We start from the raw sequence: 27,610 nt of genomic DNA, 5'->3' as shown, positions 1-27,610 counted from the left end.
CTCACTTCTGTGTACCTGAGGCCTGTTAACCAAAGTTGCTTAAAAACCTATGTTATCAGAGCCACTATATGGGAATGGACAGACAGACAGACAGACAGACAGACAGAACAGAGGCAGCGAGACACTATTGAACAAGCACAGCCAATAAGCAAGTATTAAAGGGCATGACGGTGTTATAGCTGCTGTGAGAACCTATGACCTGTGTCATCAAAGAGCCGTGTGACGTCACCTTCCTCCACAGAGGGGCGTTCACAACACAGATGTCCCGAGTCAAGGTCACTGAGATGCCATTTTGGAAAGATGAAAGCCCTTGACTATGAGATTCTCGGGAGACAAGTATGGGCTTTCTTCATTTTTTTTCTAATATCTACTACATCCATTTAACACCTTTCAGCAAGTATGTGTGAAGTGCCTAAAATGTAGCAGCCACTTGAACTCAAAGTGGGCAGGTGTCACGCAGGGACTCAGCTCCTGCTCCCCGCACAAGAACGCAGGATATGGTGAGGCCAAAAAAGGAACACCCACGATGCCATAGATAGGGGGCTTCATACCATTATATTCTCGCTGGCGGCTGGATTGGAGACACAGGAAGCAGGCTCCACACGATGCCCAATCCGCCGTCCGCTTCTCTGCCCACCAAACAACCCCACTTGCGTAGCCACGGCAGTTATATTAGTGGCTAATGGCTAACCGGTAACAGCTGATGGCCATTTAATAACCGAGCCAGCACCTTTCCATGTGAGGCCGAGAGCTGGGAAACTGCTCTCTGGGACTCTGTCCTCACAGCAGGTTAACAATGCTGTATGGCCAGGTGCCTGGGGAGATGAAACGCAGAGCTGGTCAGGTAGCCCCCCGGAGCGGAGCGGGCCCCACGGCAGGGCATCTGAGACACCGGTCAGCTAGAGGGTGAGCCCGCTTTGCTGAGCCGCCTCCAGAGGACAGGCCTGCAGAGGGTTAAGTGGGCAGGGAAAGCCTCCTGTGTTCCCAGAGTCCCTGAGTCAGCCGCTGGGCAGGCTTCCTGGGACCCAGGCATTCTGGCTGCCTGCCCCCGGGCTAGCCCACGTGCAGGCTGCTCCACCAGCCTCTGAGAAAACCCCTGGGTGGTTCTGCCACGCGATTAAGCAGGGAAATCGTAGGCTCCATAGTACTTGCTGGTTTTGCCCGAATGGCTTTCTCCTGTTCACAGGACCAGGGTCACAAAACATCAGAGCTGGAAGCGTTCTTGGGGAACATGGTGTTCAAGGGTCTCATTTTACAGACGAGACACTAAGGCTCAGAGGCAAGAGGGACTCTCCCAGGTCCCAGGGCAGCAGCAGAGAGCCCCGGTGTCCCGAGCAGTGACCACACCTTCCTTCTCTCGCTCATGGGGAAGGCAGGATGGAGGTCAGGCCTGAGTCCCCAGGGGGCCCCAGGGCGGCAGTCCTCACAACCCTCCACGGAAAGGCCTGCCCTGCACTCACGGGGGACAAGCAAAAAGAGGAAGTGTGGATTGTCACCCCAGCCCATCCTTAGAAACAGGGCAGAGCGTATTCCCAGGGTCAGGTGAAGAGCACAGGTCTGGGTCCCACTCCTGGACGCTCACTGTTGCTGTGAGAGTGCCTGGCTCTGCGGCAGGAGCTCTGTGTGTATTCACTCACTTCGCCTCACCACAGGCCTGTCACTATGAACTAAATTGTGTTTCACCCACCCCCAAATTCATATGCTGAAGCCCTCCCCTCAATGTGTCCATATTTGGAGATGCGCCTTTTAGGAGGTAATTCAGGTGTAATTGAGGTCATAAGAGTGGGGCCCACTTGATAGCATTAGTGTCCTTATTAGAAGAGACACCAGAGGCTTGCGTGCCCTCTCTGCCCTGTGAGATGGTGGCTGTCTACAAGCACCTTGGTCTCAGACTTCCCAGCCTCCAGAAGCTTGAGAAATAAATTCTGCTGTTTAAGCCACCCTGTCTGATGTCCTTTGTATGGCAGCCTGAGCTGAGACACCTGCACAGCAGGTACTGTTAACATCACCCCCCGTCTGGCAGAAGGAGAAACTGAGGCACAAAGAGCTTAACTGACCTGCCCAAGGTTAGCAAGGAGCAGAGCCAAGTTGCCGCGGCCCCCTCCCTGCCCTGCCACCTCGCCTGCAAGGAGTGTCTACATCAGAGGTTGTGTGAGGACTCGAGGAGACTTTGCTGGTGGAGACTCCAACAGGCCAAGCACAGAGCGAGCCCTCAGGGAAGGTGGAGATTGTCACTCTGCCCCAGAGCACACATAGGAGGAGGGAGACGTAGCAAAGAGGAGCAGAGAGTTAGGAGCCACCTCTGGGAGCTGCAAGTTTCCAGATAAAGTGGCACTCTCTGACAGGCCATTCTCTGGGCCCCATACCATCGGGGGACCCCGGGTGGGTAATGTGGGAGGTGAGCCGGGTCCCTGAACCAGCAGCCAGGCCCGCTGGTCCCTGGGTCACAGGGAGCAGAGTGGGGGTGGTTAAGTGGCAATTGGGAAGTGTGGGGAAAGGTGGGTGAGAGCAGGGCAAGGGGACAGCCTCCGCCTACAGTCTCTGCTGGGGAGAACATGGAGGGTAGTTCCAGAAATCTATCAGAAGACAAGATTTCCCAAAGTGCCATTTCCGGGAGGAAACACATAACCAGCCATTTCTATAGAACTGCAGGCCTTACTTAGTCACCCATTTCTAGCTCCCTTTCAGGTGATTAGAGCCTGTAGTGACACTTTGAACACAAATTCAGGCTTTCACATTTGCAGTCTTCTTGCCCTAATAGGAAATGTCTGGTGGTGAGCTTCTCCCCAGAGCCTGCCTTGGCATCGGGCCTGCGGCCGAGTCCCGCCCTCCCCAGCTCCTGGCCGCCACCTCTGTCATTTTTCTGCTTGTTTAGAGCATTGGAAAGAGAATGTACTGCCTATGGTTGCAAAGCCCCAGAGAAGTCTCCCTCTACCTAATGAGTTTTGCTTGGAGAAATCCGTCAGCTGCAGAAGCACTCGGTCTGACCCTGTAATTGTCTCCCTGGCTCAGTAATCAGACGAGCATCCCCAGAAAGGCTGGCAGCTCCTCTCCCAGCTGCTCCCTGGCAGGTGGATTGATGGTTTGTCCTCACTCCAGGTCTCAGAAGCACCTCGTTAAAGGGGATGACACACTGTCTGCTGGAGCTGCTGACCAGATAGCTGCAGGAGCAGAGGGAGGCACAGAGCTGGTCCTGGGAGCCAGGGGTGGGCAGGATGTGTGTGCTGGGTTCCCTGGCTATGTGTGCCCGTAGAGGGGCCCAGAGCCCTAATGTTGGCGTTCACACTCTACCTCCCTATGGGCTGGACCTCATTAACCAGCTTGGCATTCAAGTCTGAGAAGAAAAAGGGATCCTCCCTGTATTTACAAAGCCATGATGAGATTATGTCATAGAATGACGACACAAGATCAAGGCGCCCAAGCGGCTGCTGCCCTGAGGTTATTTCCCAGGTAAAGACTCACCTGTCACTAAGGTTGGCAATGACTAGTCAGTTAGTAGACGTCACAGGTCATCTTTCTTACTGTTAAAATATATGTAGCGTAAAATTGACCATATTAACTTTTTAAGCGTATACCTCATGGCATTAAGTATATTCACAATGTTGTACAACCAGCATCCATCTCCAGAACCTTCCATCACCCCAAACTGAAACTCTGTGCCCATTAAACAATAACTCCCCCCTCCCCCTCCCCCTAGTCCCTGCTAACTTGGCTGAGTAGCCCTCTATTTCGTGTGAACACCACATTTTGCTTATCTATTCATGGAAACTGCGTCGGGCATTTTTAAAAGGCAGTGATTATTCTAAGGGGCTCTAGATGTCTAGCTGTGACATCTCATCAGAGTGGCCTCCAGGGTTGGTTTGGGGCATCTGGTTGCCTGGGAGGGGGTGTGCCCAGAGGTAGAGAGGAGAGGGGCACTGCTCCCTGGTAAGGGCAGTGTGTGGCGGGCAGTGGCGTTGACTCCCGGCACCCTTTCCACTACAACGATTAGTCCAAGCCTGTCTTGGAACGCCATCTCTCTTGCGGGTGACTAGTTCAGCAATGACAGGTGACCCAATGATCATTCATCAGGGAACTGTTTCCTCAGGCCAAAAAAGGGGCCACAGGAAGAAGTCATCTGTATTTTCCAGACATTATTACGTATAGATTGAGCTTCCTGGAACCGCTGCAGCCATCTGGGTACCAGCCTGAGGTTGGAGCCAATGCTAAGAGATGGAAAGAGCCAAGGGCCTGAACTGCTTAATTAGCCAACCTTGGAACTACCTTTGGAGTTCCTGTTATTTGAGATAATAAATACTTCCTATCACTTAAGCTAGTTTGAGTTGGCTTTGTGTCACTTCCAGCCCAAAGCATCCTAGGAGATATCAGCTATGTGTAGCTGTGTTCTTTTGCTGGACCCTCTGACTGGTTATCCTTGGAAACAAAGCATAAAAACAAGGTTCATTTACCAGTCTCGATAATGACCTGACCCTGCTGTTAATTGTAAATATAGATATAAGGCAACAAATAACCAACTCTGGTTGGCACATAAGCCAGTTACAGTATATATACCTGCTGATGTCCCCAGGACCTTGGTTGGCATGCCTGGCTTTCCCCAGGGTGTGTGGCATGAATGCCGGAAACCTCTGCTTTTGCACCTGTTTCTTCGAGGCCTGTGGAGGTGGCCTGGGGCACTCCAGCAAGTGACATGCTGAGCTGAGAAGGACAGGGGAGGCCTGATTCTACTCCGATCTCACCTTTAGAGGTGAGGTCGGTGATGCTGATGCTGGCAGCTGCTGTCCCCCATCTCAGCCTCCTGGGGGCCCATCCTCACGGGCAAAGCACGAGGAAGGGGACAGAAGGGGATGGGACTGCATTTTAATGAGCACCTGAGTGCTCTGCCTTTGAACACCATCACCTTGGAGGAGGTGACCGGTAAATGACAGAAGTTCACAACGATGAGACTGATGATTATGGGTGATCCTCTTATCCTGAGTGTCATGGGTCCTAGCAGGGTGCTGTGGGGACAACCAGCTGAGTCATCCCCACTCTCCCACCCCATGAGATCTGCTCTCAGGGTCAGCAGCACATTCTTTTGAAAATTTTAAATCATTCCCAAAAACTCACCCAAGGCGAGTGAAATTCATTCATTTCTGAAACAGCCAGTTTGTAGGCAAGGAAGGTGAATGAAGTGGGTGACTCAGCTGAGCATTCTGACTTCTGTGAAAGCAGGGTGCGCTGTGACCAACATCCATGAGTCTGCGTCCTGATGTGGGTCCCAGGTGGCGGCCCCTGCAGGGCTAATGTTCTGTCAGCATGCGTGTAAAGCAGTCACAGCATTTCGGAAATGAATGCACGTGCTTTGAGGCTATATCTGTGTGACATGATTGCTCACGTATCTGGAAATGTTTCTGACATTTCACTGGGGGGAGAGGTCTGACTCCTAAACCCTTTGGGGATCTTTCCCCTGATTTGTGTTCAGGACTGTTTGTGTCCACTTTGGGGGCGTGGGTGGGTCTGGGACACCGAGTACTCATGCTGCTTATGTAGCTCCTTCTCCAGAGAGCTTTGGTCTCTCGTTGTCAGGCTGTCCCCTGAGGGCTTCTGTCCCTTTCCTGTCCCCTTCGCAGACCCCACCAAGCCTGTGGGAGGGGTGGGAAGCTACTTCCTGGACTGCATAGCCCTCAAGAAGGTCATTTTCATTTTCAGAAGGCAAAGTGGTACCCAGCCCCCAAATCCTGGGGATTGAATTCTGCTGGGTGCCAATAACAATATCATCAATAATAACAACCATGGGGGGCGGGCAGGATGCTCAGAGAGGGGAAGTGATGGCCGAGGTCTTGCAGTGGTAAGTGCCCGAGTAGGGCTGGAAGTCAGGATGTGAGTCCACTTTCCTTTACCACGTGGCCTTTCCTAAGCAGCCCAGACGTTTCAAGGACGTACAAGCAGATTGTCTTCGTGGGACCTCAGCTCATCCCTCATCTTCAGGGACCAGGGAGGGTAGACCATTGCTTAGCACCTATGGTTGTCCTGTGGGCACCACATTTCTGTGCTGCTATGTGCAGATCCCAGGAATGGGTGAGGGTAGGGGGGTGGGGGACTGCAGGGGCCCCATGGTGGAGACTTGCTTACAAAATAACCTAAACACGTGGGCTTGCCCCCGAGAAGTACACAGTCCACTTAAGGTCAACCAGGTGACACCTGAGAAAGGACACATAGATCTTTGGGCCTTAGCTGATGCCTCTGTGGTGATCTGTTCACTTAATAAACCCTTACTAAAGGGCTGCCATGTAGGCATTGCACGGGTGCCTGGAATATAAAGGGGAGCAAAATGCACAGCCTATTGCTAGTGTAACAATAGCTAAAGCACTTCCACCATCCTTACTGGGTGCCCTGTACTGTTCTAAGCTCCTACTCCTCCTGTAATGTTCAGGGCATCACAAAGGTAGAGGTTATTGCTGTCATTCTCAGATGAGGAAGCCGAGGCACAGAGAGGTTATGTAACTTGTCCAAGGTCACACAGGTGGCAAGTGGCAGGGCTGGGCTCAGACCCAAGCAGGCTGGGTTCAGAGTTGGCATTCTTCCCTCTCAGCTGCACCGCCTCAAAGGGCTCATACCTTGTGCAAGGGATGGAGTGTAACTTCTTCTTGGTACCACTTTCCACCCAAGAGTTGTCCTTCCTATGATGAGCACACGAGTGATTCTAGTAAAGTCACATTCGTTAGATACCTGAGTAGCTTCTATGAGCCAATTATTCTGGTAGGCCATGTAGGGGCCTCAAAGATGGACCAGAGAAGGCTGGACTCGCAAAGGGCTCACACTATAGTGAGAGAACAGATCTAGAGGCAAATAGCCCTGCGGGGTGCTCCGTGGCCCCGGGAGGCCGAGGGTGGAGTGTGGGCTGGTGTGGAACCACGTGGGCTCCGAGCTGGAGCGCTTGAGTGGGCTGTACAGTGCGAGGGAGTAACAAGAAGCATAGAAGATGGTGGAGGAAGACAGACAGCCAGTCAGTGGGTGGGGAGAAGAACAGGAAACTAGCAAAATCGGCTGAGAAGAGGCGGGCGGGTAGGAAGCTGGGAGCGCCACCCTGTTAGCAAGTTTCTTCCAGTGCTGGGCCTGGCCTGAGCCCTCTGGTCACTGAGAAGCTATGATGGCTCAGGCACAGCCATCATCTGGGCTTACTGTCCAGGCTCCTGAGTAGAACTGTGTAACTCACCCTGCCCCCAGCCGCTGAGGTTTCTCTGGGGGTCCCTGAAAGCTGCCATTTTTCCATTTCTAACTGCAGCCCACCAGCTCCTGTCGCTCCTTCCTCACTCATATGTGTCCCCCGTCGGGCATCACAGCTACCACGTCCCCTCCTCCAGGGACCCCTTCGACTTAGTCACCCTGCAGCGGTGTTGGCACCAACATTCCCTGCTTCCATCAGGACAGCTGCTCTGGATTCTTGGTCCTTTCCTGAAATAAATTTGCCATTAAAAAGGAGGTTTAACAAAACCATTCTGCTCTTTGCTCCTTGAAGAAATCATCAAGCGGTCCCTGAAGTGCTACCCTAGAGTTGGTCCCTTCTGAAGGATACTCCACGGGAAGCCCGGCTACTTGGTTTGGCTCTTATTTTCTGAAAAGGCTCTCTCGGGATAGGCTTGCTGGGAGGCGCCCAAGTTCACTGCCCTCCTCTTGTTCTCTGACGGAGCTGAGGGGCCCTGGGCCTCAGGCCTCTCACTGTCCTTTATTGGCGTTCACCAGGTTTGTGAAAACAGGCACAGTTGGTGTCTCAATTAGCTTTCGCTGCATAACAAGCCTCCCCAAAACTTAGTGTCTTAAAACAACAGCCATTGATTTAGTCCACACTCCATGGGTTGCAATTTGGGCTGGACTTTGGAGAGGCAGGGCAAGGCTTGGTTGTTCTTAGCTGGATGGCTGGATGGCTGGGGCCTCTCCCCATGTGGCCTCACCCTCCAACAGGCTAGCTGGGTTTGTTCATATGGTGGCTGGACAGAGCTCTACTCAAGCAAGCAAAGGCATGGGTGGCCTTTGTGGCTTGGGCCCGGAACAGGCACAGTGCCACTTCTACCAGGTGATGTTGACCCATGAAAGTCACAAGGCCAGCCTGGATTCAAAAGTGGGGAAACAGACTTTACCTCTCAATGGGAGGAGTTGCAAATTCACATTGCTAAGGGCATGGGTGTGGGGAGTGGGGAACTGGGGCCATGTCTGCAATCTACCACAGTTGGTCAACGCACAATTCATTCTGGGTCTATTCTTGTCTGTTAAATGAGGATAAAGACATGGGATTGTTGTGGGAATGAGGTGAAGTGAGGTAGTAAAATGCTAATCTCTAGCGAGTGCTCAATACATTATAGATCAATATTGATAATAACAGTTACACCTGTGACCATTAGAACATTGGGAAGGTGCCTTTTTGTAGACAATCAAGCACCCTTGTCCAGCTCAAAGGACAGTAAAAGCAGTTCTCTATTTTTCCTCCTAGTGGCTTATCAGTTCATCCCTATCCACCCAGAAAGGTCCTCTGGGAGCCCCTCCGCGTGCCTCCCTTCCTCTCTCTTTCCCTCTCTCAGCCCTGTGGTCCACCATAGCCCTCCTTTTTCCTCTGGCTCATCTTTCAGTGGGATAGGGGGTTGGGAGGGGAGGCCAGTGTCCAGTTCAGTGGGATAGGGGGTTGGTCACAGAATAGCAAGAGTATCCAGCTCTATGCGCAGCAGGTACGGGAGTCAGAGGGGCCCAGCTACAGGACACAAAAGCCTCTCTTGTCCCAGGTTGCTGCCTCTAGTTGTGTGGGTCGAAGACTGTTTCATACGTGGCCCGTATCTTTCGATAATATTGAGAACTTCCAGCAGCATTGCTCCAGGGCAGTGCTATCCTAATGATCCCTGATGCCCGGTTGTCCTATCTCAGTGTGGGCAAGACTGTTAGGGGGATGCAGGTGAACAGGCCCTCCAGGATGCTATTCAGATGCTAAGTGATTGCTGTGAGGATCAAACAGCACAGACCACTTCCTGCCACCCTTTCTCCCCCACCATTGCCTGGTAACGCCCCTGTTTCAGTTACCTACTGCTGTCCAGCAAACCATCCCAAAATTTAGTGGTTTGAAAAAAAAAAAGCAGTTTGATATGTTCCTCAGTTCTGTGGGTCAGGAATTTGGACAGGAGGACACATCGGCGATATCTTGTCTCTGCCCCATCAACTCAGAGACCAGAGTGCCCGCTGGGGACTGGAACCATGTGGTGACAAGCTCGCTCATATGTCTGGTGGCTGACACTGGCCATCAGCTGGGACCTTACCTGGCTGTTGGCTGGTGTGCCTACACCAGCCCTCTCTCCACATGGTTTCTCAAGTGGGCTAGTTTGGGCTTCCTTATATTAGGTTGGTGCAAAAGTAATTGTGGTTTTTGCCATTATTTTCAACCTTTGAAACCACAATTACTTTTGTACCAACCTAATAATATGGTGCTGGGTTTAAGACTGAGCAGCTAAAGACTCAGGACATGAAAGCCACCTGTGTGTTAAGGCCTGAGCCGGGAAACTAGCCATGCTGCTCCTGCTGTATCCCGCTGGTCAGTCACAGAGCAGTGTAAGAGGGAGGGATACGGTCCCCACCTCTTGAGGGAAGAGTATCTAAAATCTTGGGGCCATCTTTTAAAACCACCACACTTCCATTTGGAAAAAGATGGTCCAATTGATCATTTTTCTCTGCTTGATTTTGTAATGCATTTCTCCTGTTCATGAACCTCGCACTGACCCAGCATCATTTTACCCCAAATCTCAGATTTTCACGTGGGTGTTCACCCTTCCTTCATGCCACCTAAGCGTTGTAGAGGATGACCCCAATTCTAGCTCCAGGGCTGGGCCCAATGGCTTACACCAATAAGCATGTTACATTTACTTTGCCAAATTGTTGGTTCAAGGGTAGGCAGGTAACCTAAGCAGCACTCTTTGGGTAAATCTCAAGACACCTGCTTGGAAAGCTGACACAGAAATAAATGTTCTGCCTCCTCTGGACAAGTGGTGTGTGGATGTGATACCTGGAGCTGCTGCAATCATTTTGTCACCATGGGGGAACCTGGTCTTGCGATAAAGCTGACACCATGGGAGACAGAGCGGAGAGACAGAAGATGTTGGGTTCTTGTTCAGTTTTAGCCATGGAATCAAACCACTCCTGAATTCCTATTAATAACCAAAAGAGCAAACAGTGATTAAGCTCTTAGTATATTCCAGGCACTTTAAAAGCATAGTCTCTATTAAGCCTCACACAGAGCCCCTATCGTACAGATGAGGAAGTAGATCTAAAACTTTTTCATAAGGAGACAGGCAAAGTAATTTGCCCAAGTTCACGTAACCAGGAAATGGTAAAGTCAGGATTTACACTCAGCAGTCTGACCCTAGAGCCCAGACCCCTAACCACTGCCCTGTAATACCTTTCTGGATTTTCCAGTTATGTGAACCAGTGGATCCCTTTGTTATTTAAGCCTGTTTGAGTTGGTTATTTCCAAAATAAAGACCACAATGGGCAAGCCCTTCCTGCAAGTGTGGTATGTCCGCGTGGCCTGAGCAGCAACGTCAGCCCCACTTGCAGAAAGCCATCCTGAGCCTAATCCCATGAGCCCTGGCACAGGCGCACACACACAGGCCACCCCACAGGACACGGCTCCAGGAAGGAGCAGGTGTGTCTGCCAGGCCTGTGGGAATCCCTAGCCAGACAGGGAGCACCTGAGCACGAGCCCCACACAGGGCTCCTTCCGCCTTCCCTTCTTCCTCCCTGGTCCTCCGGGAGGCTGGGGTGCCAGCTAAGCTAAACCACCTCCTTTTCCACTGTTGTCACCCTGTGGCCACCTGAATGAATCCACAGTGGCTTCTCAAATTCTCTTGGGACTGGAGTCCTTTCCTGGCTTCCAAACAACAACCCTCAGTGTCCTCCTTCTCATTCTACCTCCAAGAGGTGGGCCCTTTGCCTTCTTAACTGGGACTGATTCTAGGATGGGGGGCTGCATTCCAGAGACACTCCTGGGAGTTCAGAGGCTTTTGTCACACCCCAGCATAGTCACAAGGCATCATGTATTTCCTGTGTCAGGTGTCTGCCTGCCATCTGTCCTCTAGTTTGCTTGACTGCTCCCTGGCTTTCTCTGTGGACAGTAAGAAGCTGTTTGATGGACAGTCTTGCACAGCTGGATCTTGACAGGTGCCTGAAACTTTTTTTTTTTTTAACTGAAAAGAGAATTTATTTTTGAAAAAAGAGAGAAAACTGCCTATAATTCTGCACAGTACAACAATTTTCCTTTTGCTTCACACATTCCGGTCTTTGTCCACGTACATAAATATTTTTAAATCGTCCCCGGCACAGTATGAGTACTATTTTTGTAATTTCACTGAACGCACTTGCCTGACGTGCTGCGTAATCATCATACATACCGTTTCTAGTGGCTGTATAATACCGCGGCATATAGATGAGTCCCGAGTCTCCGGCTTTATGAGGCTGACATAGTGAACTTAGCATTTATAGCACATCTTTTTAAAAAGGTGAAGACTACTGCCTTCGGCTACAAGCCACTGTGAGAGCAGGAGTCATTGAGATGTTCAGTTTCGTTCTCATCTTCTTGGTGACTGAGACCTCATTCACCAGGGTTCTATTCCAGTGTTGCCTCCTGGGGACACTTTCCTGACCACCCGCCTCCAAAGCCTGGGGTAGGGCCGTCCTTAAGCTCCCATACCTCCCTTATTCAGTGCACACTGTGTTCTAAGTATTACACGTACTAACTGAGTCCTCACATCCACACTATTCAGCAGGATGGGGAAACTGAGGCCTAAAGAAGTACGTCACTTGTCCAGGTCTCAGGGCCTATGGGTGGTGCAGCTGAATTCGGGCACTGGCATTCTGACACCAGAGCCCACCTCTGTAACCACAGTGTTTTCTTGCCTCTGCCACCTCTGGTAGGACTGACCACACAGCGGTATGTTCTGTGCCTGATCTGTCTCTCTCACGACCACGGGCAATTCCTGAGGGCCGGGCTCCTCCTTTTTGTTGGGGTCCACATGGATTTAGCCCAGTTCTTGGCCCCCAGCAGGTACTGCAGGACGGCTACCCGAAAACATGGGGAAAATGAATGGACGAAAAGAATTGGGTATGATTTTAAGGAAGAGGCAACTTTGTACCGAAGAATGCAGGCCTCCAGGCCTCGGTGGCATGATTGGAAATGTCCCACCACGACCCACAGGCCTCGGCTGCCGAGGGCTCCAGGGCAGGCTGCAGGGTGGCGCTGTCCTCCCACGTGCCCAGTGTGTGTGGCCACAGCTTGGGGCACCGGGGATGCTCCCCTCAGCACTCTCAGTGATGAGCGACCCCTGGTGCCTGGCACACTTGGCCTCACACGTACTTGGGTGCTGTGGGCCCAGGCAGATTTGTCCCCACACTTGAATCAATAAGGAGAATCACTCACCTTCAACAAGCTCAGTGTCGAGCACATGGTAGATGCTTCCTAAATGCTATTTGTTATGGGGGAGACTGAAACAGGGTCAGCCAAGCGCCCGAGAATGAAGGACACCCACTGAGACAAGATGGGGTGTAGGACTCAGGCTCCCCGGGCTCCGTTGCTGCAGCCGCCGTCCCCAGAGGGGTGCCTTTGGGGTTCATTGTGCTGCAGGTTTTCACTGCGGTCATCTCAGAAAGGCTCCCAGGCAGCTGTGACCTTGGGCAGAGCCCCGCCCTGTGTTCATCTGTGTCCACCCATCCTTGGAAATTTCCTCTTGTCAGGTTGCAAAGTTGAAGGAGACAGGTGTGTTGTCTCCGCTCACAAATGTCATCGCTGCCGTCCTTGCCCATCTTCCCGCCTGAAGGGCCTCAGCCCTGGCTCGGACTCCCCTGCCCTGCCCGTTACACATCCTCTCCCTGTCCCATCCCCACTTCCTCAGTTCACCCTCTGGTATTTAAAGGAAGCCCAGAATCTGTTGTGACAAGGCTCAGCCCTGGGGAACCAAGAAATTCCATGTGGTTACATTTCTGCGCAGGCTCAATGTCCTGGGGAGTTCCCGGGGCCTCCCGGGGATGCACTCAGAGAGAGAGACCTGCAGTTCTGTTCTGCAGCTCCCCAGGCCCTCACGGTCTGTCCAGGGCCGGGAGTACATCTTGGAGTTCGTCAGGGATCTGGCAGGGGAGGTCGAGGGCAGTGGAGATCGCTAACAAGCGCAGGGAGGCCCAGCGCCATTGAAATTAATTATCAGCTCCGGCCAACCGAGCCTCCAGCAGGATAAGCAGCCTGATGCCACAGTGGGAAGGAGCTGGTCTCATTTCCTCTGTCCACAGAAGGCAGGGATGACAGATTTATTTGTGGCAGCCACGGGGCTCCCTGTCCTCCCTGCTTTATGCCACGTAGCCTTTTCAGTTGGAAAATCCAAGGCCCACCCCTTGGCCGTGCTAGTGACTGCCTGTTCCCCACCGAGGTCTCACTTGTAAGCCCCCTTATCCGTCTGAACACGTCTACCCTGCTGCCTTTCCCCGAGCTCCTTAATCCTCAGATCCCAGACAGCCCTTCAGCGTAGCTGGGTGTATTTTCAGCACAATCTCCATTGCTTCTTATGCTGCCCAAAGATTGATAATTGAGGCTTCGTAAGGCTGAGTTCGACCCTGAATGTGATCTCCCATTCATCTCATTCCGGCTCTGATATGACAGCAGTTGGCCGTGGGACCTGTTTCGTAGGGTGTGACTTGTCCTTCCAAATGGCTGTAACGTCTGTGCCAAGCCTTCCCTTACATTTCCTACCTGGCCCCCAAAGCTTGCATTCAGGGTTGTGCCCGAGCCCTCCCGGGAGGAGTGACAGAGGGTGTCCTGGTGTAAGTCCTGGCCACTGACCAGCAGCACATTTTAATGACTGTAGAGCAGGTGACACCTAGGATCTGACTTACTGGCCTCCATCCCAGGGGAGCACATTTTGTCAGCAGTAGCTGCTTCAAAAGACAGCTCTGCCCTCTCCCCCTGAGTTCCAAGAGACCTGGGGATCCCGTCTCCACCCCAGCGCCTTCCACAGCTCCCATGTGAGTCACGTGAAAAGCTGAACCGGACGGGACTGGTAAAGGATGTTTCCAGCCCCCAGGTTCTGTGTCTCAGAAGCAGTGCTGCCCCGTCTCCTGGTGGGAGACTGTGCCAACCCACTTCTGGCTGCTTCTCTTCCAGTTCCCAACAGAAGCAGGATGGGGCTTGGGAGCCAGGCTGGAGGAGCCCTCCCCTAGGTCCCTTTGGAACTTCCAGGATGGAAGTGGGCAAATGCTTTCCCCTCCCCAGGGCCTGGGTCTGGAGCCTAAGCCATGAGCTACTGGGGGAATCCAGTGACCTCAGCAATATGGTGGCCTGAAGAGGGCTGTGCTTGCACTGCTCACTGGTGTCTTTGTTGTGAGTCTCTGTGGGGTGGGGGTGGGAGGTCCTCCTCAGGATCATGGGAGGACACACAAAGCACATGTCCCTGCCTAAGGTCCAGGTGTCTTATGACTCTCTTATTTGGGTGCTTGACAGTAAAGATCATTGCGATCATTTTCCTTTGTGCCAATCAGTGTTGGCACAGTGTTGGCCGGGCTTTGGTGCCCCCAGGCACCTTAGTCCAGGGCCCAGTCCCCCTGCCTCTGCCGCAGAGAATCACCACCGCAATTCAGCACTGACTCACGTGGGGGACATGAAAGGACAGAATGAAAGGCCAGAATCATGGGCTCATTTCCTCTAGGTTGTGTGGTTTTTGGCTCTGTATCTATGAAGCCAAGCTCTCTACTTCTCAGAGAAGGATTCCCAAACCTGAATAAGCCGGAGGAACGTTTCTTTCATTTTTAAATAAGCAATCCCTGGATCCATCCCTGGGATCGGTGGCCTGGAGGTGGGGCCCTGGAATTCTGCATTTTGAGAATTAAGTTTGAGAATTCAGTTTGAGAATTCTGATGCACAAACCAGTTGCAGAAAACTGACGTATTTCATTTGCCCCTCACCTTCTCATCTTATTAAGAACCTTGACATTCACTTATCCCCCATCTGGTTATATCCTCATCCTTTCCCCTGCACCAGCAGCTTTTCCTCAGCTGATAAACAAGCTTAAGTTTCTCCCATGAACTTTCTGAAAGAGTGGACCTCACCATATCCGGGCATCTACACCTCATTTTTTCTCTAACTTCTGACATCCCATTCCTGCTCTGCACCTCTGGCTGGACTGTCAGTTTGCTGGACAGAACAGCCTTTGCCTGGACACACCCACCATATTGCACCACTCCTTGCGTCTACTCAATACATGTCAGGCTTGCTGTCCCTCCCCTTGCAGGTCTGGGTGTCTGGGGGAACCCCATCTGAGAAGGGTTCCAGGAGATCTGCCTTCACCTGCTCTCTCTCCACACTGCAGGCGCCTGGGTCTCAGCTCCTGTCCTGAAGGATCAGGGTGTGTGCTGGTGGTGTGTGGGGGCGTGTCATTTCCTGACTTTACCTCCGGGGGGCTTCCATGTTACCTAGGGACACTGGCTCTTACCTCTGAAGCTTTGCCACCCAAGGTTGGTGTCCTCTCCACTTGCTGTCTGCTGTCCTTGGAGGTGGCTGTACTGTTGCTGCTTAATGGCGGGGACCATTTGTCATGTGACATCTGTGTTCTCCCAAACGCCCCTTGGCAGCCTCTGCCAAGCCTCCTCCAGGTGATACATTGGCCTCCCTGTGGGGACAAGAGGCGGGCGAGGTGTGAGCGGGAAGGTGCCGGCCACCGGCTCTTCCTCTCCGAGCTCCGGGAGGGTGGGCAGCTGGGCCCCAGGCAGGGATGAGCACGCATGCTGCTGTGTCCCAGAGCCCTCATGCAGTGTCCCCTGGGCCTCTCACAGGGACCTTCGTCTCGGCCTTCACTGTGCTGTGTGGAGCCCGCACGGACCTCCCGGACAGGCACGTGTGCTGTGTCTTCTGGCTGAACATCGCCGCGGCCCTCATCCAGATCCTCACGGCCATTGTCATGGTGGGCTGGATCATGAGCATCTTCTGGGGCATGGACATGGTCATTCTCGCCAGTGAGTAGCTGCTCGCTGTGGGGCGGGGGCGGGGCCGGGTGAGGAAAGCAGGGCTGGAGGAGGGGAAGGGGCTGGGCCGGTCTGGGCGTCTATGATCCTGCAGGGCCTGGGTGCTTGGCAGGAGACCTGCTGGGCCTGCTGCTCCCCAGAGGTCTTCCCTGTGTCCTCCGCTCGAGTGTCCATGGCTGCCTGGATAGAGGACCATCCCCGCACGCCCAGCCCCCATGTCTGTAGGAAGTCCTGCGGGCAGATAGGTAGAGACTATGTCCGCCTGACAGAATGAACAAGAGGGAAGGAGCCCCTATTCAGCTCAGACACATCAGGCATCGCTTTTGTCGAGGAGGTAGGGTAACAAGGGTGTGGCCCGAGGAAGCTCAGGTCCCCTGCTCCTACCGTTTCCCGTCCCTCCATCATGCACTTTCCAGAAGGAAGGAAAAGGCCACAGGAAACCCTGTAACTGTGCTTTTTACAGCCAGAGCAGCATAATTTCTCTTTTAAACGAAGCTCTTTGTTCGTTGACGCTAAAGCCTTACTTCCTAATTGGTATTGACCTTCACCAATCATTTAACACAAACTTGATCCAGACGCAAACCTGTTTTGTGAAAGGGCTTAGCCTTACAAAATCAAGTTTACCAAAGACAGCTTAATTAACGTTTTAAAAACAATCTAACGAGATCGTAAAGGAGACACCCCTATTTTAAGCAGCCGTGCATGTCGCCCTGTGCCCCATGCATGTCCCCTGTGCTCTCGCACGTTCGGTCGGCCACGGTTCCTCACGGACAGGGACCACACCTACTCAGGCACTTTGTCCTTCTCTCCACACCCCACACTCCTCATTGCGTCCTGAAACCAACAAATCCATTCATAACGCGATTGTCAGTGCCAAGGGTCAGGACAGCAGAGGCAGGAACGGAAGCTCGGCGTTCAGGGGGCCCTAGAATGATCTAGAATGATCTGTAGCTGACTCAGCCTGAGTTCAGGATCCTGTGAGGATCCAAGGCCCAGGGCACACACAGATGCCAGGACAAGGCAAGTCCTTGGGTCAGTGACCAGTCAAGTCTGACCGGGCCAGAGGAAATGCAGGTACCTGAGCCTGAGGGAGATCCGCAGAGCTGGTGGATTGGTCAGACAGGCTGCCTGGAAGCACGTCCTCCAGGGGCCGAGTTGGGGGAGGAAGTGTGTTGGCTGGACTGCCAGAGCATCCCGGAGTTAGAGCAAACCAGGCAGATGCTGGGAGAAGTGGGAGGGAGGCACCAGGCCTAGCTGAGTGGTGTCCGTTAGAGAGGGCATCGGGAGCTGAGCAGGCAGAGACCAGCCCATCCAGCTCCCTTGTGCGAGCACCGCTCTTGAGCATGTCCAGGGACCACTTCCATTTGGGGGGAGGGGTGCAGGACAGGAAAGAAGTGCTGCCAGACTCCTGTGATCTGGTGCTTCCCTAGGGATCTGTGGGGAGGTCTGCAGCTCCTGCGCCTGTCCCCAGGTACAACCTGGAAGGTGCATCTGCTCTCAGAAGCTTCCTGAGCAGCAGTGAGGAGGCCCCATCTCCGCCCAGTATGAGTCCAGAGCCCCCTTACTGCTTCAGTTCATCACACTGAATATCTAGCCAGGCCCTTGGACACTTGAATGAGTAACCTTTCCATTAAGGTGGAACACACCTATGTTACAGGGTGGGTCTCCACAAATGTGTGTTGGAGTCTAATCGGATCCCTAGAACTTTCCTGTATTCTTGTCTTTGGTTACCCTTAATACCCAGGAAGCACAGGGTCTAGATCTTAAATATAACTTAAAAAGCTCACTTTATCATGTCCTAGTTGAGGAAACAGAGACCCCGAGAAGTACAGATGGGGACCCAGTCAGTTCCTCACTTTCCATCACCACAGGCTGTTGACTCTCCATGGCTGATGTGGGGGCCATAACTGGGCTGCAGGGTAATCACATGCCAGGATCCCCTATGCCCACCCTTCGTCCCCACTCCCCTCCACCCGAAGCCTTCACTGTGGGTCAGAGTCAGCTCCTTGGAGTCTCTACACTGGCTTCAGGGACGCTGTCTTTGTGTCAGACTTTTTAGAGCACTGTTTGGGGGATGGATTTGAGGGCTGCACCCAAAAGCCTGTCACACCTCACTGCTAACCACTTACCCTTCCTGCCCCACCCCACCCTGAGCCACCAGACTTGTTCACCCATCTCAGCAACAGAGTGCCTTTGCACGTTTTCCAAAAAGTAAACCTACCCTCAAAGGATGAATAATTGCCACTCTTGAGATGGTGCTTGAATGGCTCTGAGCAACAATGGTGTCTGTGTCCCAGGATGACCACTTTGAAGGGAATAACCGTGACTGACTTGTCCCTCCTAGTAGACAGTTGGATAGAGGCTATTCCTTCCGGTGTCACTCCAGCCCCTTCCTGTAATAGTGAAGGAAAGTTTTCAGTTGTAACCATACAGAATGATTTTCACATGCATCGTCTAGGGTATCATCAACAAACATACCGTCAAGAAAAACTCCTAAGAGGGGAATCAGAGAACTAGATATCAAAGTAGAAGTTAAAAATTAAAAACTTACAAGCATGTTGCTCTATTTATATTAATAATAAAAATAACAGTCAACAACAGCCTGTCTTGGACATGTGACAATAAATACTCGGTAGTTCTATAGTAGCCTCTTGCTACTGCCACACTCATGGCAGACATTACTAATCAATCATGACACTTTCTGCTGAACAGTCTTACTGTGCTTGACCCTGGGTCTCAGGCAGTCACTACCAATTGATCTAAGATGTCTGCAAGATAAAATCTGTTTGCCATCCCTGGGCCTGGGTCTTTCCCAAAGCATTAGGTTTTACATATGTGGCTCCTATCCATACGCGTATAAGGGCAAATCACATGGCTTAGACAGAGATGTGCTGAGGCCAGGAGGGATCACATTAACATCTTTAGGTTCTCGCAGCTGACCCTCCTCAGAATTCATCCTCAGGTCCATCCAGAATTCATCTCAAGGCAAACATGGTTGGGGGTGAAATAAGTGAGAGGGGCAGAAAGTGAGCAGAAGAGTGGGCTGGGCTGAGATATGGAGGGAAGGCGGGAGTGGGAGAGAGCTTCTGGTGTCTCAGTAGGTATGATCCCTAAGGAGGGGAGATCCCTCACTGTGCACTCTTGCAGCCAAGCCCACACACCAATGGGGCTGACCGCCGGCCGTATGGCTGGTCATTGTGAACAGTGAACACACCGCTGTCCCATCTCCCAGGCAGCCTCCCCGTTTTCATATTTCAGGCAGCCCCTCTGGTCTCTGTTTACAGACTCTTTTTTTCTTTTTCTTCTCCTCCTCATGCTGTCTCACATCTCGTGCTGCTCCCAAGTTTCCCAAGGTGAGTCTGTTGATGGGTGCCCGGCCTGGAGCCTGGGTTGCCTGAGGCCCTCCCTACGCTGCCCCACCCACTCCTTCTCCCAGTTGGTCAACGGGCTTCTATTTTTAGCTTTTTATTTTGGAAAATGTTTAAACATAAGCAAAAGTAGAGGGCCTCATATAATGAGTCCCTACAGGCCCAACTTCAACAAGTGTCAATTCATGGCCACTCCCGTTTCATCTGTTACTCCCTATGTCATCCCCCACCCCAAGCACTGGATTATTAGCACCTAAAATTGATGAATAATCTGATAAAGAGAAAAAACCCGGTTAAGTCCACTGGAGCTCGTCTGCTGGCTAAATTACCAGGTAACAGGAGGTAGCCATTCAGAAAATTCCAGACTCATAATTTCGTCCTTAAATACTTCAGTAGTTATCTTTTTTAAAAAATGTAACCATAGTACCCTTTCACACCCAGATAAATTAACAATAATTCCCTAATATCAATAGTGGTTCATTTTTCCCAATGGCCTCCTAATTACAGCCAATGATTTAAAGACTCAAAGCCCTCAGGCACCTTTGCCTGTGTCACAGACGTCCAGCTGGTTGAACACACACTCATGGTTATTCCCTTCTGTATGCTGTCTCCCTCCTGGCACCTTCTCCCAAAGCTCTGCATTTGGAAATCACTCCAGGCCAGTCTGGTGGGGACACTTGTGTGCAGTGACTTCAGAGGTGTGAATTCAAGAGGTTATCAATGATAACCTCCCAACCCCCATGGCAGATGCCCTCCTTTCAGATATCCCCACTAAACCCAAAGCTCCACAATTCTCCCTTCATCCTTTTGTTTCCCATTAAAAAGCCAACGCCCTTGGAAAAGTTGGACCCTGACTGTAGCAGTCATTTACACCTCTATGTGAAAAAGATCTCCCGAGAGAGCATGTTCTAGCCTGCGGGTACCTCCTGGAGAAACCTTGAAGGAAGTGGGTGTCTAGCCATTTCTCCTCTGCTTCTTCCTCACAGGCTACAAGGAACAGGGCATCCCACAGCAGCTGTGAGCCCGGGGCAGCCGAGAAGTTCAGGGTGACCCCCTGAGGGACACCTCCAACAGCGGCAGGCACAAGGACCTCTCCATCTCCTCTTCTGCTGTTTCCTGGGTTTGGAGTGGAAACGGGGGTGTTAAAAATATTATTTATTTTGAAAACACATCTGCTTTTTTCAGCAGGCTCTGAGGGCTGCTAGCCCTCCTTGTGGGCACGGGCGCCCAGAGCATCTCCAGGGGATAGGGAGTGGGGTAGAGACAGGAGTGCTGACAGAGAAGCTGGAATGGTCCTGCTCCCACTTCCCCCTCATCCCACACTCTCCTAGCCTGGCATCGCCCACTGCAAGGGCCCTGTCCAGCTGAGCAGGGGCTCACCAAGGGGCAGGACTGTGGGGGATACTTCCTCTGCTGGAGTGGTTTCCTGAGGGCAGCACCAGGACGAGAGTGAGGATGGACTGGCTCCAGTCAGAAGTGCACAGGCCTACTGTGCCCTCAGCTCTGGTGGTGGTGGTGGTGGTGGTGGTGGTGGTGGTGGTGGTGGCGGTACGCAAATCCCCTCCTCGCTGTGTCCTGACCCTGCCCCCACCTCCTTGCCACTGAAATCTCTGGGCCTGTGTGTTTTGACCTTTGTTTCTCTGGGGCGGGGGACGGTGGCCCCATCCTTGGGGCAAAACTGCTAGAATCATCAGAGCTTCAGACACAGCATTCCCCGCCCAGGTCTGAGTGAGACAGGCTGGCAGCCTTTCACATTTCACTTAACACCACTGCTGGTCCACGGTCCTTTTTCTGAAATTCTTGGAGTGGATGGTTCTCTGAACGCAGACATTTTGGATCTGAAAAAGAGAATAGGAGCCATTTACCCTACATTTTCTAACACCCTGCAGAGTCTGGAGCAGCTCTCTACCACCGAACAGTGACTGTGTGTCTACAGGGAACGTGTGGCTAGCCAGGCTAATTGGCATCAAGAAAGACAGCAAATAGCCTCACCTGGGTTCAGCTCAGATTTTGCCATTAAATCAGTTATGGGAGAAAACTTACCACTTGAGAACTTTTGGGGTTTTAGAATGGCAAAAAAATTGTCCGGGGTTCTGGATCTCTGAAATCCTTCTTGCAAACAGATGCAGTAGAGTGAGATCGTTGTTACAAAGTGATTCCTTCCAGGGCAAAGGGATTGTTGGGCCCTTTCAGATACCTCTGTGATGGTTCTAGTCAGATCCCACTGGAGGCAGGAGCCAGCAGAAGCTGTCCAGGCTACGATGGGTCACGGATCAATCTGAAATGAAGAAAAAGGAGCTCCAACATGATATCGGCAAGGCAGACATTTACACGTGTTTTCTTTTCATTTTCATTCTAACATAAGAATTACTAAACCGTGGGAATGGCCCCAAGCTCCGTGTCTACCCTACTGGACTTTGTGTCATTGGGTGTGTCCTTCTCTGAGTGTTTTCTTCCTGTCTATCAAGGGCTCAGTCAGAATTTGGTCAGAGCTGGAGAAGTGACCTGTCTGGCCATTTTTTTCAGTGCTGGGTGGGAATGCCTGGGGAGCCCACAGCTGGACAGGCCTGCTGGCTCCACTGTGAGCCCCTTTGGGGGCCACTGCTTGTACAGTCTTCATTCTTAAACCCCCCACCTGGGCCAATGGCCCACCCACCCCATCCACTGGGTTTTCTAATTACAGTACTGGCAGGAAGTGGGCCTTGGGGTCCCTGTGGCCTGGACAACTCCCTGACATCCCCTCGAGCTAGCTAGTTACTCACCCCCACCCCCTGTGGGCCCTGATTCGGAGGTAGGGTGTCTGCTCCTGGCCGGATCCTACCTGCTGTCACCCCTTAATTTTAATAAGCATCTCTCTTCCCTCCTCCATCGCTGCTGGGGGCTGGGTTGCACTTTCTGAACACCTGGAAGCAGCTTTATCTTCTTTCTTCTCCTTTCTTCCTGACACCAACCCAGGCCTGTTTTGCTCCTTTCATGTCTGGAAGCCTCTGTGTTTTCAAGGCATGGGACCAGATTTGGTTTGGTCAAAACGCCAGACCTTCTCGCTGTGTGAAGACAAGTCCTCCAGGCCAAGAATGCACTTGAGGGGAGGCTGGCTGTTGGCTTTTGGAGGAGGCGGTGCCAAAGCACCGAGCCTCCCCTAGAATCAGATAAAACAGCTTCAGCTGACAAAACAATGCTCCAGCCGCCAGCCCACAGCCCTCACCCCAAACAGCTCCCAGAGTTTGCCTGTCTCCCTGGCGTGATGACAGGTTTCAGGTGGGGGCTGCCTCCACAAGTGAGAGAGACGATCTTATATTCCTGGCTGGGGCTGGGGGTGGCTGCTGAGGGGGTAGAGAAGAGATAGCAATTTTTGTCACATGTTTAGTGACAATCCAGACACAGGTGGGATTTTCTTGAGTGACAAGTGTCACAATGAGTCCCAGGGTGGGGTGGCTTAATTCAGGAGTTTGTGTGCTTGGAAGGACCTCTCCAAACTTGAGAAGACATCAGCTTCAGGAGGAAGCCCCTTTTCATTTAACTGATGTGTGGAAGAGCCAAGAGGACCGCTGCCTGTCTTCTGAACAGTGAGTGTGTGAGGATTGCCATGTGGGTGGAATCAACTCAGAATAGCATCCCTCTAAATTAGCTCAGCATTATCATCTTTGTTAGATAAGGAACAGTGGCTAGTATACTTTGAATAGTCTAAGCTGGCCACTCAGGCTGTTAGATGGCCAGAGCTAATTTACTAAACACCAGCCAGTTGAAATTTAGGGTTCTTGTGCCAGCAAGTGCTTGGTTGACGCACAGCCTTTTGGTGATAGAGCTGGGATGGTCTAGAAATCACAGGGCACATTTCAGGTTTGGCCTTTCATCAGTCAGAATTCCGTAGGACATTCCCTGGCCCTGGGTTTTGGGGGTGGGGGTGTGTGTCTGTGACAGGGATGCAAAGAACTTCACAGTGAATGAGATACTTCCAGGACCTAATTGTGACACGCAGACCAGAGTCGCAATTCCCTTGAGCCAGAGCAGAACAAGAATGAGCCACCTGTTAGCCTGGGTGTGTCCTGTGGATGTGGAAACTGTGGCCCTGGTCCTTAAGCTCTGAAGCGCTTTAGAGCAGGATTTCAAGCTGGAAAGGCCTGGGTCCCCATGGAAGCAACAGGAAGCAGATGGCTCCTTGTCCTGTCTGGCACCCCTCCTGCCTGCCGTGGTGCTGGGCTTGCTGGGGGCTGCAGGCCGGAGCTACCCTGCGTGGCCCTCCCCAGCCCTGGCCTGACAAACGGCAGGCCTAGAGCCAGTCTTTGGATGCACTTGAGGGGAGGTAAGGAAGGGACGTGGAGCGAGATGCCCTCCCTCTGCTGCCCCAGACCCATGTATCGGCCCCAATGACAATGACGGCCTCCAGATGCTGGGCCCTTGTGGTGGTGCATTTTATTTTCTACGACCCTGGCAAGGGGATATCAATAGCTGTGTTTTCAGATGGCAGAACAGAGGCGCCAAGAGAGGAAGCCACGTGCCCCCAAAACCCAGGATTCATAGGGTTGGAGCTGACTCCAGAGCCTGTGACCAAGCCCTGCCCCAGAAGGGTGGGGGATTGCAGGGGGCAAAGAGAGGGTCCTCAGGGGGCCTGGCCCACTCAGAAGTAATAAGGTCTCTCTCTCTCTCTCTCTCTCTCACACACACACACACACACACCCCCCCCCACACACACACACACCCCTCCTCAGAAAGAACTGAAGGGTCTCCATCTTGTCCCACAGTACACCCTGTTGTCACCATCCTGGGTGGCCCTCAAGCGAGGCCCGAGGAGCCATGGTGAGGATGCGTGCAAACAGGAGGCACCTCTGCCGCACAATCGACATTTCCCAAACAGGGACTCAGAGCTCAGAGGAAAAGACCGAACACAGGCCCCAGACAGCGAGCCCTGAGGCCAGCGTGAGGCAGGGCTGAATCCAAAAGCCCACAGACCACCTTCCAAAGGCTGAGCTGACGGTGGTCGGTGGTCCTTCTGGGACCAGTGTGGCTCTTTAAAATCCAAAACTAAACCCCAAAATACTTTGGTGAAGCCCTGACACTGCCCAGATGGAGAGAGTTTGCGAGGGTCACTTCAGTTTTGCCTGTTTCGCCCCATCCGGCTCCCAGGCCCACCCCAGGCTTTAATGACACTGGTTGTTTTTATCATATTAGTGATGTTGGCAAAGAAAGCCTCGAGCATTGTGTAAACTGCCTGGGGATGTATAATTTAAATGTAAATCCTCCAGTTGGTGGTTTCAGGCCTTGTTTACTATTCTTACTCCCTCTTGCTGGTTTGTTTGGAGGGCTTTCAACAGAGGGACTGGAGGTGGATGAGCACTTCTAAATCACCCTTCAGCTGCACGGACCCTCCCCAAAGACGTGATCTTGTATGTGGTTGGGAGCTTCAGGCTTGGGGAGCAGTGCAGAAAGTGTTGGGGACCATCTGCTCACTGTCCCTCTCCCCAACCTGAGGCTGAACAGAGGCAGGGCTTCCTCTGTAGCCCCTGGGTGTTGGCTTCACACGTGTGGTCTCCCGGTTTTGCATTTCTGCATTCAGCAAGCCCTCAGTGGGCACTGGTGTGGGCTAAGCAGGTCCTGGGCACGGCCTCCGAGAAATAGATCCAGATGCCACTTTCCTGGAGAGTATCCCAGCATTCCCAGGTGAAACAGCAAGGTGAGCAGAGGGAGGAGACGGGAGAGCCGTTCCCCAAGGCCTGGGGCTGGACCCTGAGTCTGCAGAGAGCTCTGTGTAGGAGGCGAGGAGGCTGGGCTGTCAGGGGACGCAAGGCCGAGGTCCGCACAAGCGGGTGGGTATTACTTGGGGTCCTGCATTTTTATTAGTTTTCTTCCTGTTAGATTCTTGGAGCTTCAGAATATTCACGAGGTCAGAGAGGCATGGAAGGTCATGGTCAGACTCTCCTGGATACACCCTAAATCCCACATAGAGATAGGATGAACCCATCTAATGGCAAGTGGGGGAAACCCCAACTACAGTAACCCCCGAAAGCCCCCGAAGCCTGGGGCATGAGTTCCAGCCTCAATGCTGTTGTCTCTCCTACCGCCTCATGTCTCAGTTTAACCATCTATATAGGCTGGGAACAGGAGGGGTCCGGGCGGCCATCACTTTTCACATTTCTCCGAGGAGCCCCATCCGGTGGTGGCAGAGGCGGAGGGGGAGAGGGAGGCTGTTATCTCCTGAGCAGGCCTGGTGGGCTCAGAGGCTGGCAGCCCTGCCGCTGAGGCTCTTTCCAGTAAAACAGACACATTGGCCATTCATGCTCCCCTCCTGATCCTCTCACTCAGGTGCCACTTGTATATGTTTGAGTTTTTGGTACAAGCTATCTCTGGCTTGGATTTAGCTGCGGAATCTCTGTCCCCAACCCTTCTCCCTCTTTCCCTGCCTGGATTTGCCAAAATGCCAACCACCAGAGTGGTTCGGATTCCATAGTCCACTGCCCCGCTGTATTTGCACCAAGTGGGCAGGAGCGCACACACTCTCACACACACCCTCGCAGCCCCTCTGACTGCTGGGCAAATGCAGGACAGAGTCTGTCTGCAGGCTCAGGACTAGGACTTAACATCTTCAGAAGGGGCCCCACCCCCATCCAGAAGCTATCTCCTTCCAGCCTGGGCTCTAGCTGGTGGCACTTTTTGCCCTCGTCACCCGCCCCCCCCCCTCCCAGGGGCCCAGATGAGCAGTTTCCTCTCTCCAGGGACCCTGCTCTTGGATATCTTCCTTCCAGGGTCCATGGGCTCAGCACCCCCACCCCACCCCACCCCACCCCACCCGGCTGTTCTCACCCCCTCATAATCCCACCTTCGTCTTCTGTAGGAGGTGGTTCTGCCCAAAGAAGGGGGGACAGTGGTCTCTTCTGGGCATTTACTGGGATGCAGACAAGCTTCTTTTCTGAGGCTCTTTTCTGTTTCCACAACCCTCCCACTTGCCGCAGTGTAGGAACCAGCGAGGAGAGAAGGGGGAGAGGGTCATGTCCGCCCCACTTTCTGGGTTAGCGCTTAATCTGTGTTCCGAGCAGGGAGAAGGTGGTGGGGCGGTAAAAGGCCTGGGCGCCCTGTGGGAACCCTGGGCTGGGCCCATTCACAGGCTAAGCTCCACGCTGTTGTACAAGGTGCCAAATCTTTGTAAACAACATACATAAAAACAAGACCGGTTCTGTGCGTATCGGCTGAATTTATATTTGGATGAATGTTGTGCTGTGATCTGTAGTTTTTTGATACTGTGACTGGCTGTGTTTGGGTCTCTCTTCTTTCTGTTAAATCAATCGCTGTACATTTCTACAGTTCTCTGACAAGACCCATCTCTGATCTCCTAGGGCTTTCTTGATTCAATTCTACCCAGACCCACTGGGGGCTCACCCCACTCCCACCAGCTTCCCCCAGGATCCAATCCAGCTAAGGGGGTTTTTCAGCCTATCCCAGTGACCAAAACATTCCGTGGTCCCAAGAGAGGAAGAAACCTCTGATGTCAGGAACCTAGGGATGCTTCCAGACTTGCCCTGGCCCAAACCTCGCAGCTTGGGCCCAGACCTGCCTGCAGCTTCGCTTTCCCGGAGCCCTCAGGACCGAGCCCCGGCAGACCTGCCAACTGCTACTGGGGTCTTCACAGCACCCCATAGGCGCTGAGCAGGGTTCCAATTTCTCCAGCATTCTGCGAGCTTTGAAATTCATAACTCAAGCACCATTACTGTACATGTAATGAAAAATACCATGTTTGACAATAAAAACCTCTGTACATATCTCCATGTACATATTTATATATATACACACACATTCCTATTATAAATATATAAAGCATGATGTCTCTTTAGCATTCCAAGTTTGTGGTTTTTTTTAAATCCTGGAAATAATGGCTTTGGAAACCTTTTCTTCCTTCCCTTCTTTTCTATGTAATAAACATTCATGTGACCTTTCTGGTGGCTTCTCAAATCTGTGTCCTCTCATTTTCATTAGTGGACAGGTCTCTGACCGGTTCTTAAATGCCTCCATCTCTGCAGGGTGTGTGTTCCATTTGTGAAGGCAATCCTTCTCCAAGGACAGCCAGTCAGTGCCTCTCTGGAGGGGAGCAGTGTGCCCCCCCACTCCCGAAGAGCTCTCCTCAGGTCTGGAGGGAAAGGGCTGTGACCAATACAAAGGCATTTGTTCCCCAGAATTCCTTACCTCCCCACGCCCCAGGCTCTGAGACAGGTTTATGCTTGCGTGTGACCAGTCACAGGAAA

The 27,610-nt window shown here is 52.4% G+C and overlaps 1 protein-coding gene across 2 annotated transcripts in view; it reads left to right on the top strand.

Annotated features, from left to right (window-relative positions):
• The window catches only part of STUM (stum, mechanosensory transduction mediator homolog), a 51,533-nt gene extending 24,213 nt beyond the window's left edge, over nt 1–27,320 (top strand). The window contains exons 2-4 of one of the 2 annotated variants that reach the window (XM_088799128.1): nt 15,823–16,002; nt 19,356–19,364; nt 20,366–27,320. In XM_088799128.1, the coding sequence (XP_088655254.1) occupies nt 15,823–16,002; nt 19,356–19,364; nt 20,366–20,400 (224 nt within the window). In that variant the 3' untranslated portion in view covers nt 20,401–27,320. The remainder of the gene's footprint in view (nt 1–15,822; nt 16,003–19,355; nt 19,365–20,365) is intronic. The other variant, XM_019730905.3, reaches the window with a different exon arrangement.
• The last annotated feature ends 290 nt before the right edge of the window (nt 27,321–27,610 follow it).

Source organism: Rhinolophus sinicus, chromosome 6, assembly GCF_057876585.1.
Source record: "Rhinolophus sinicus isolate RSI-liver-muscle chromosome 6, RSI-T2T, whole genome shotgun sequence".
In the NCBI taxonomy this organism is placed as follows: Eukaryota; Metazoa; Chordata; class Mammalia; order Chiroptera; family Rhinolophidae; genus Rhinolophus; species Rhinolophus sinicus.
This window is presented reverse-complemented; position numbering and strand designations above follow the sequence as displayed.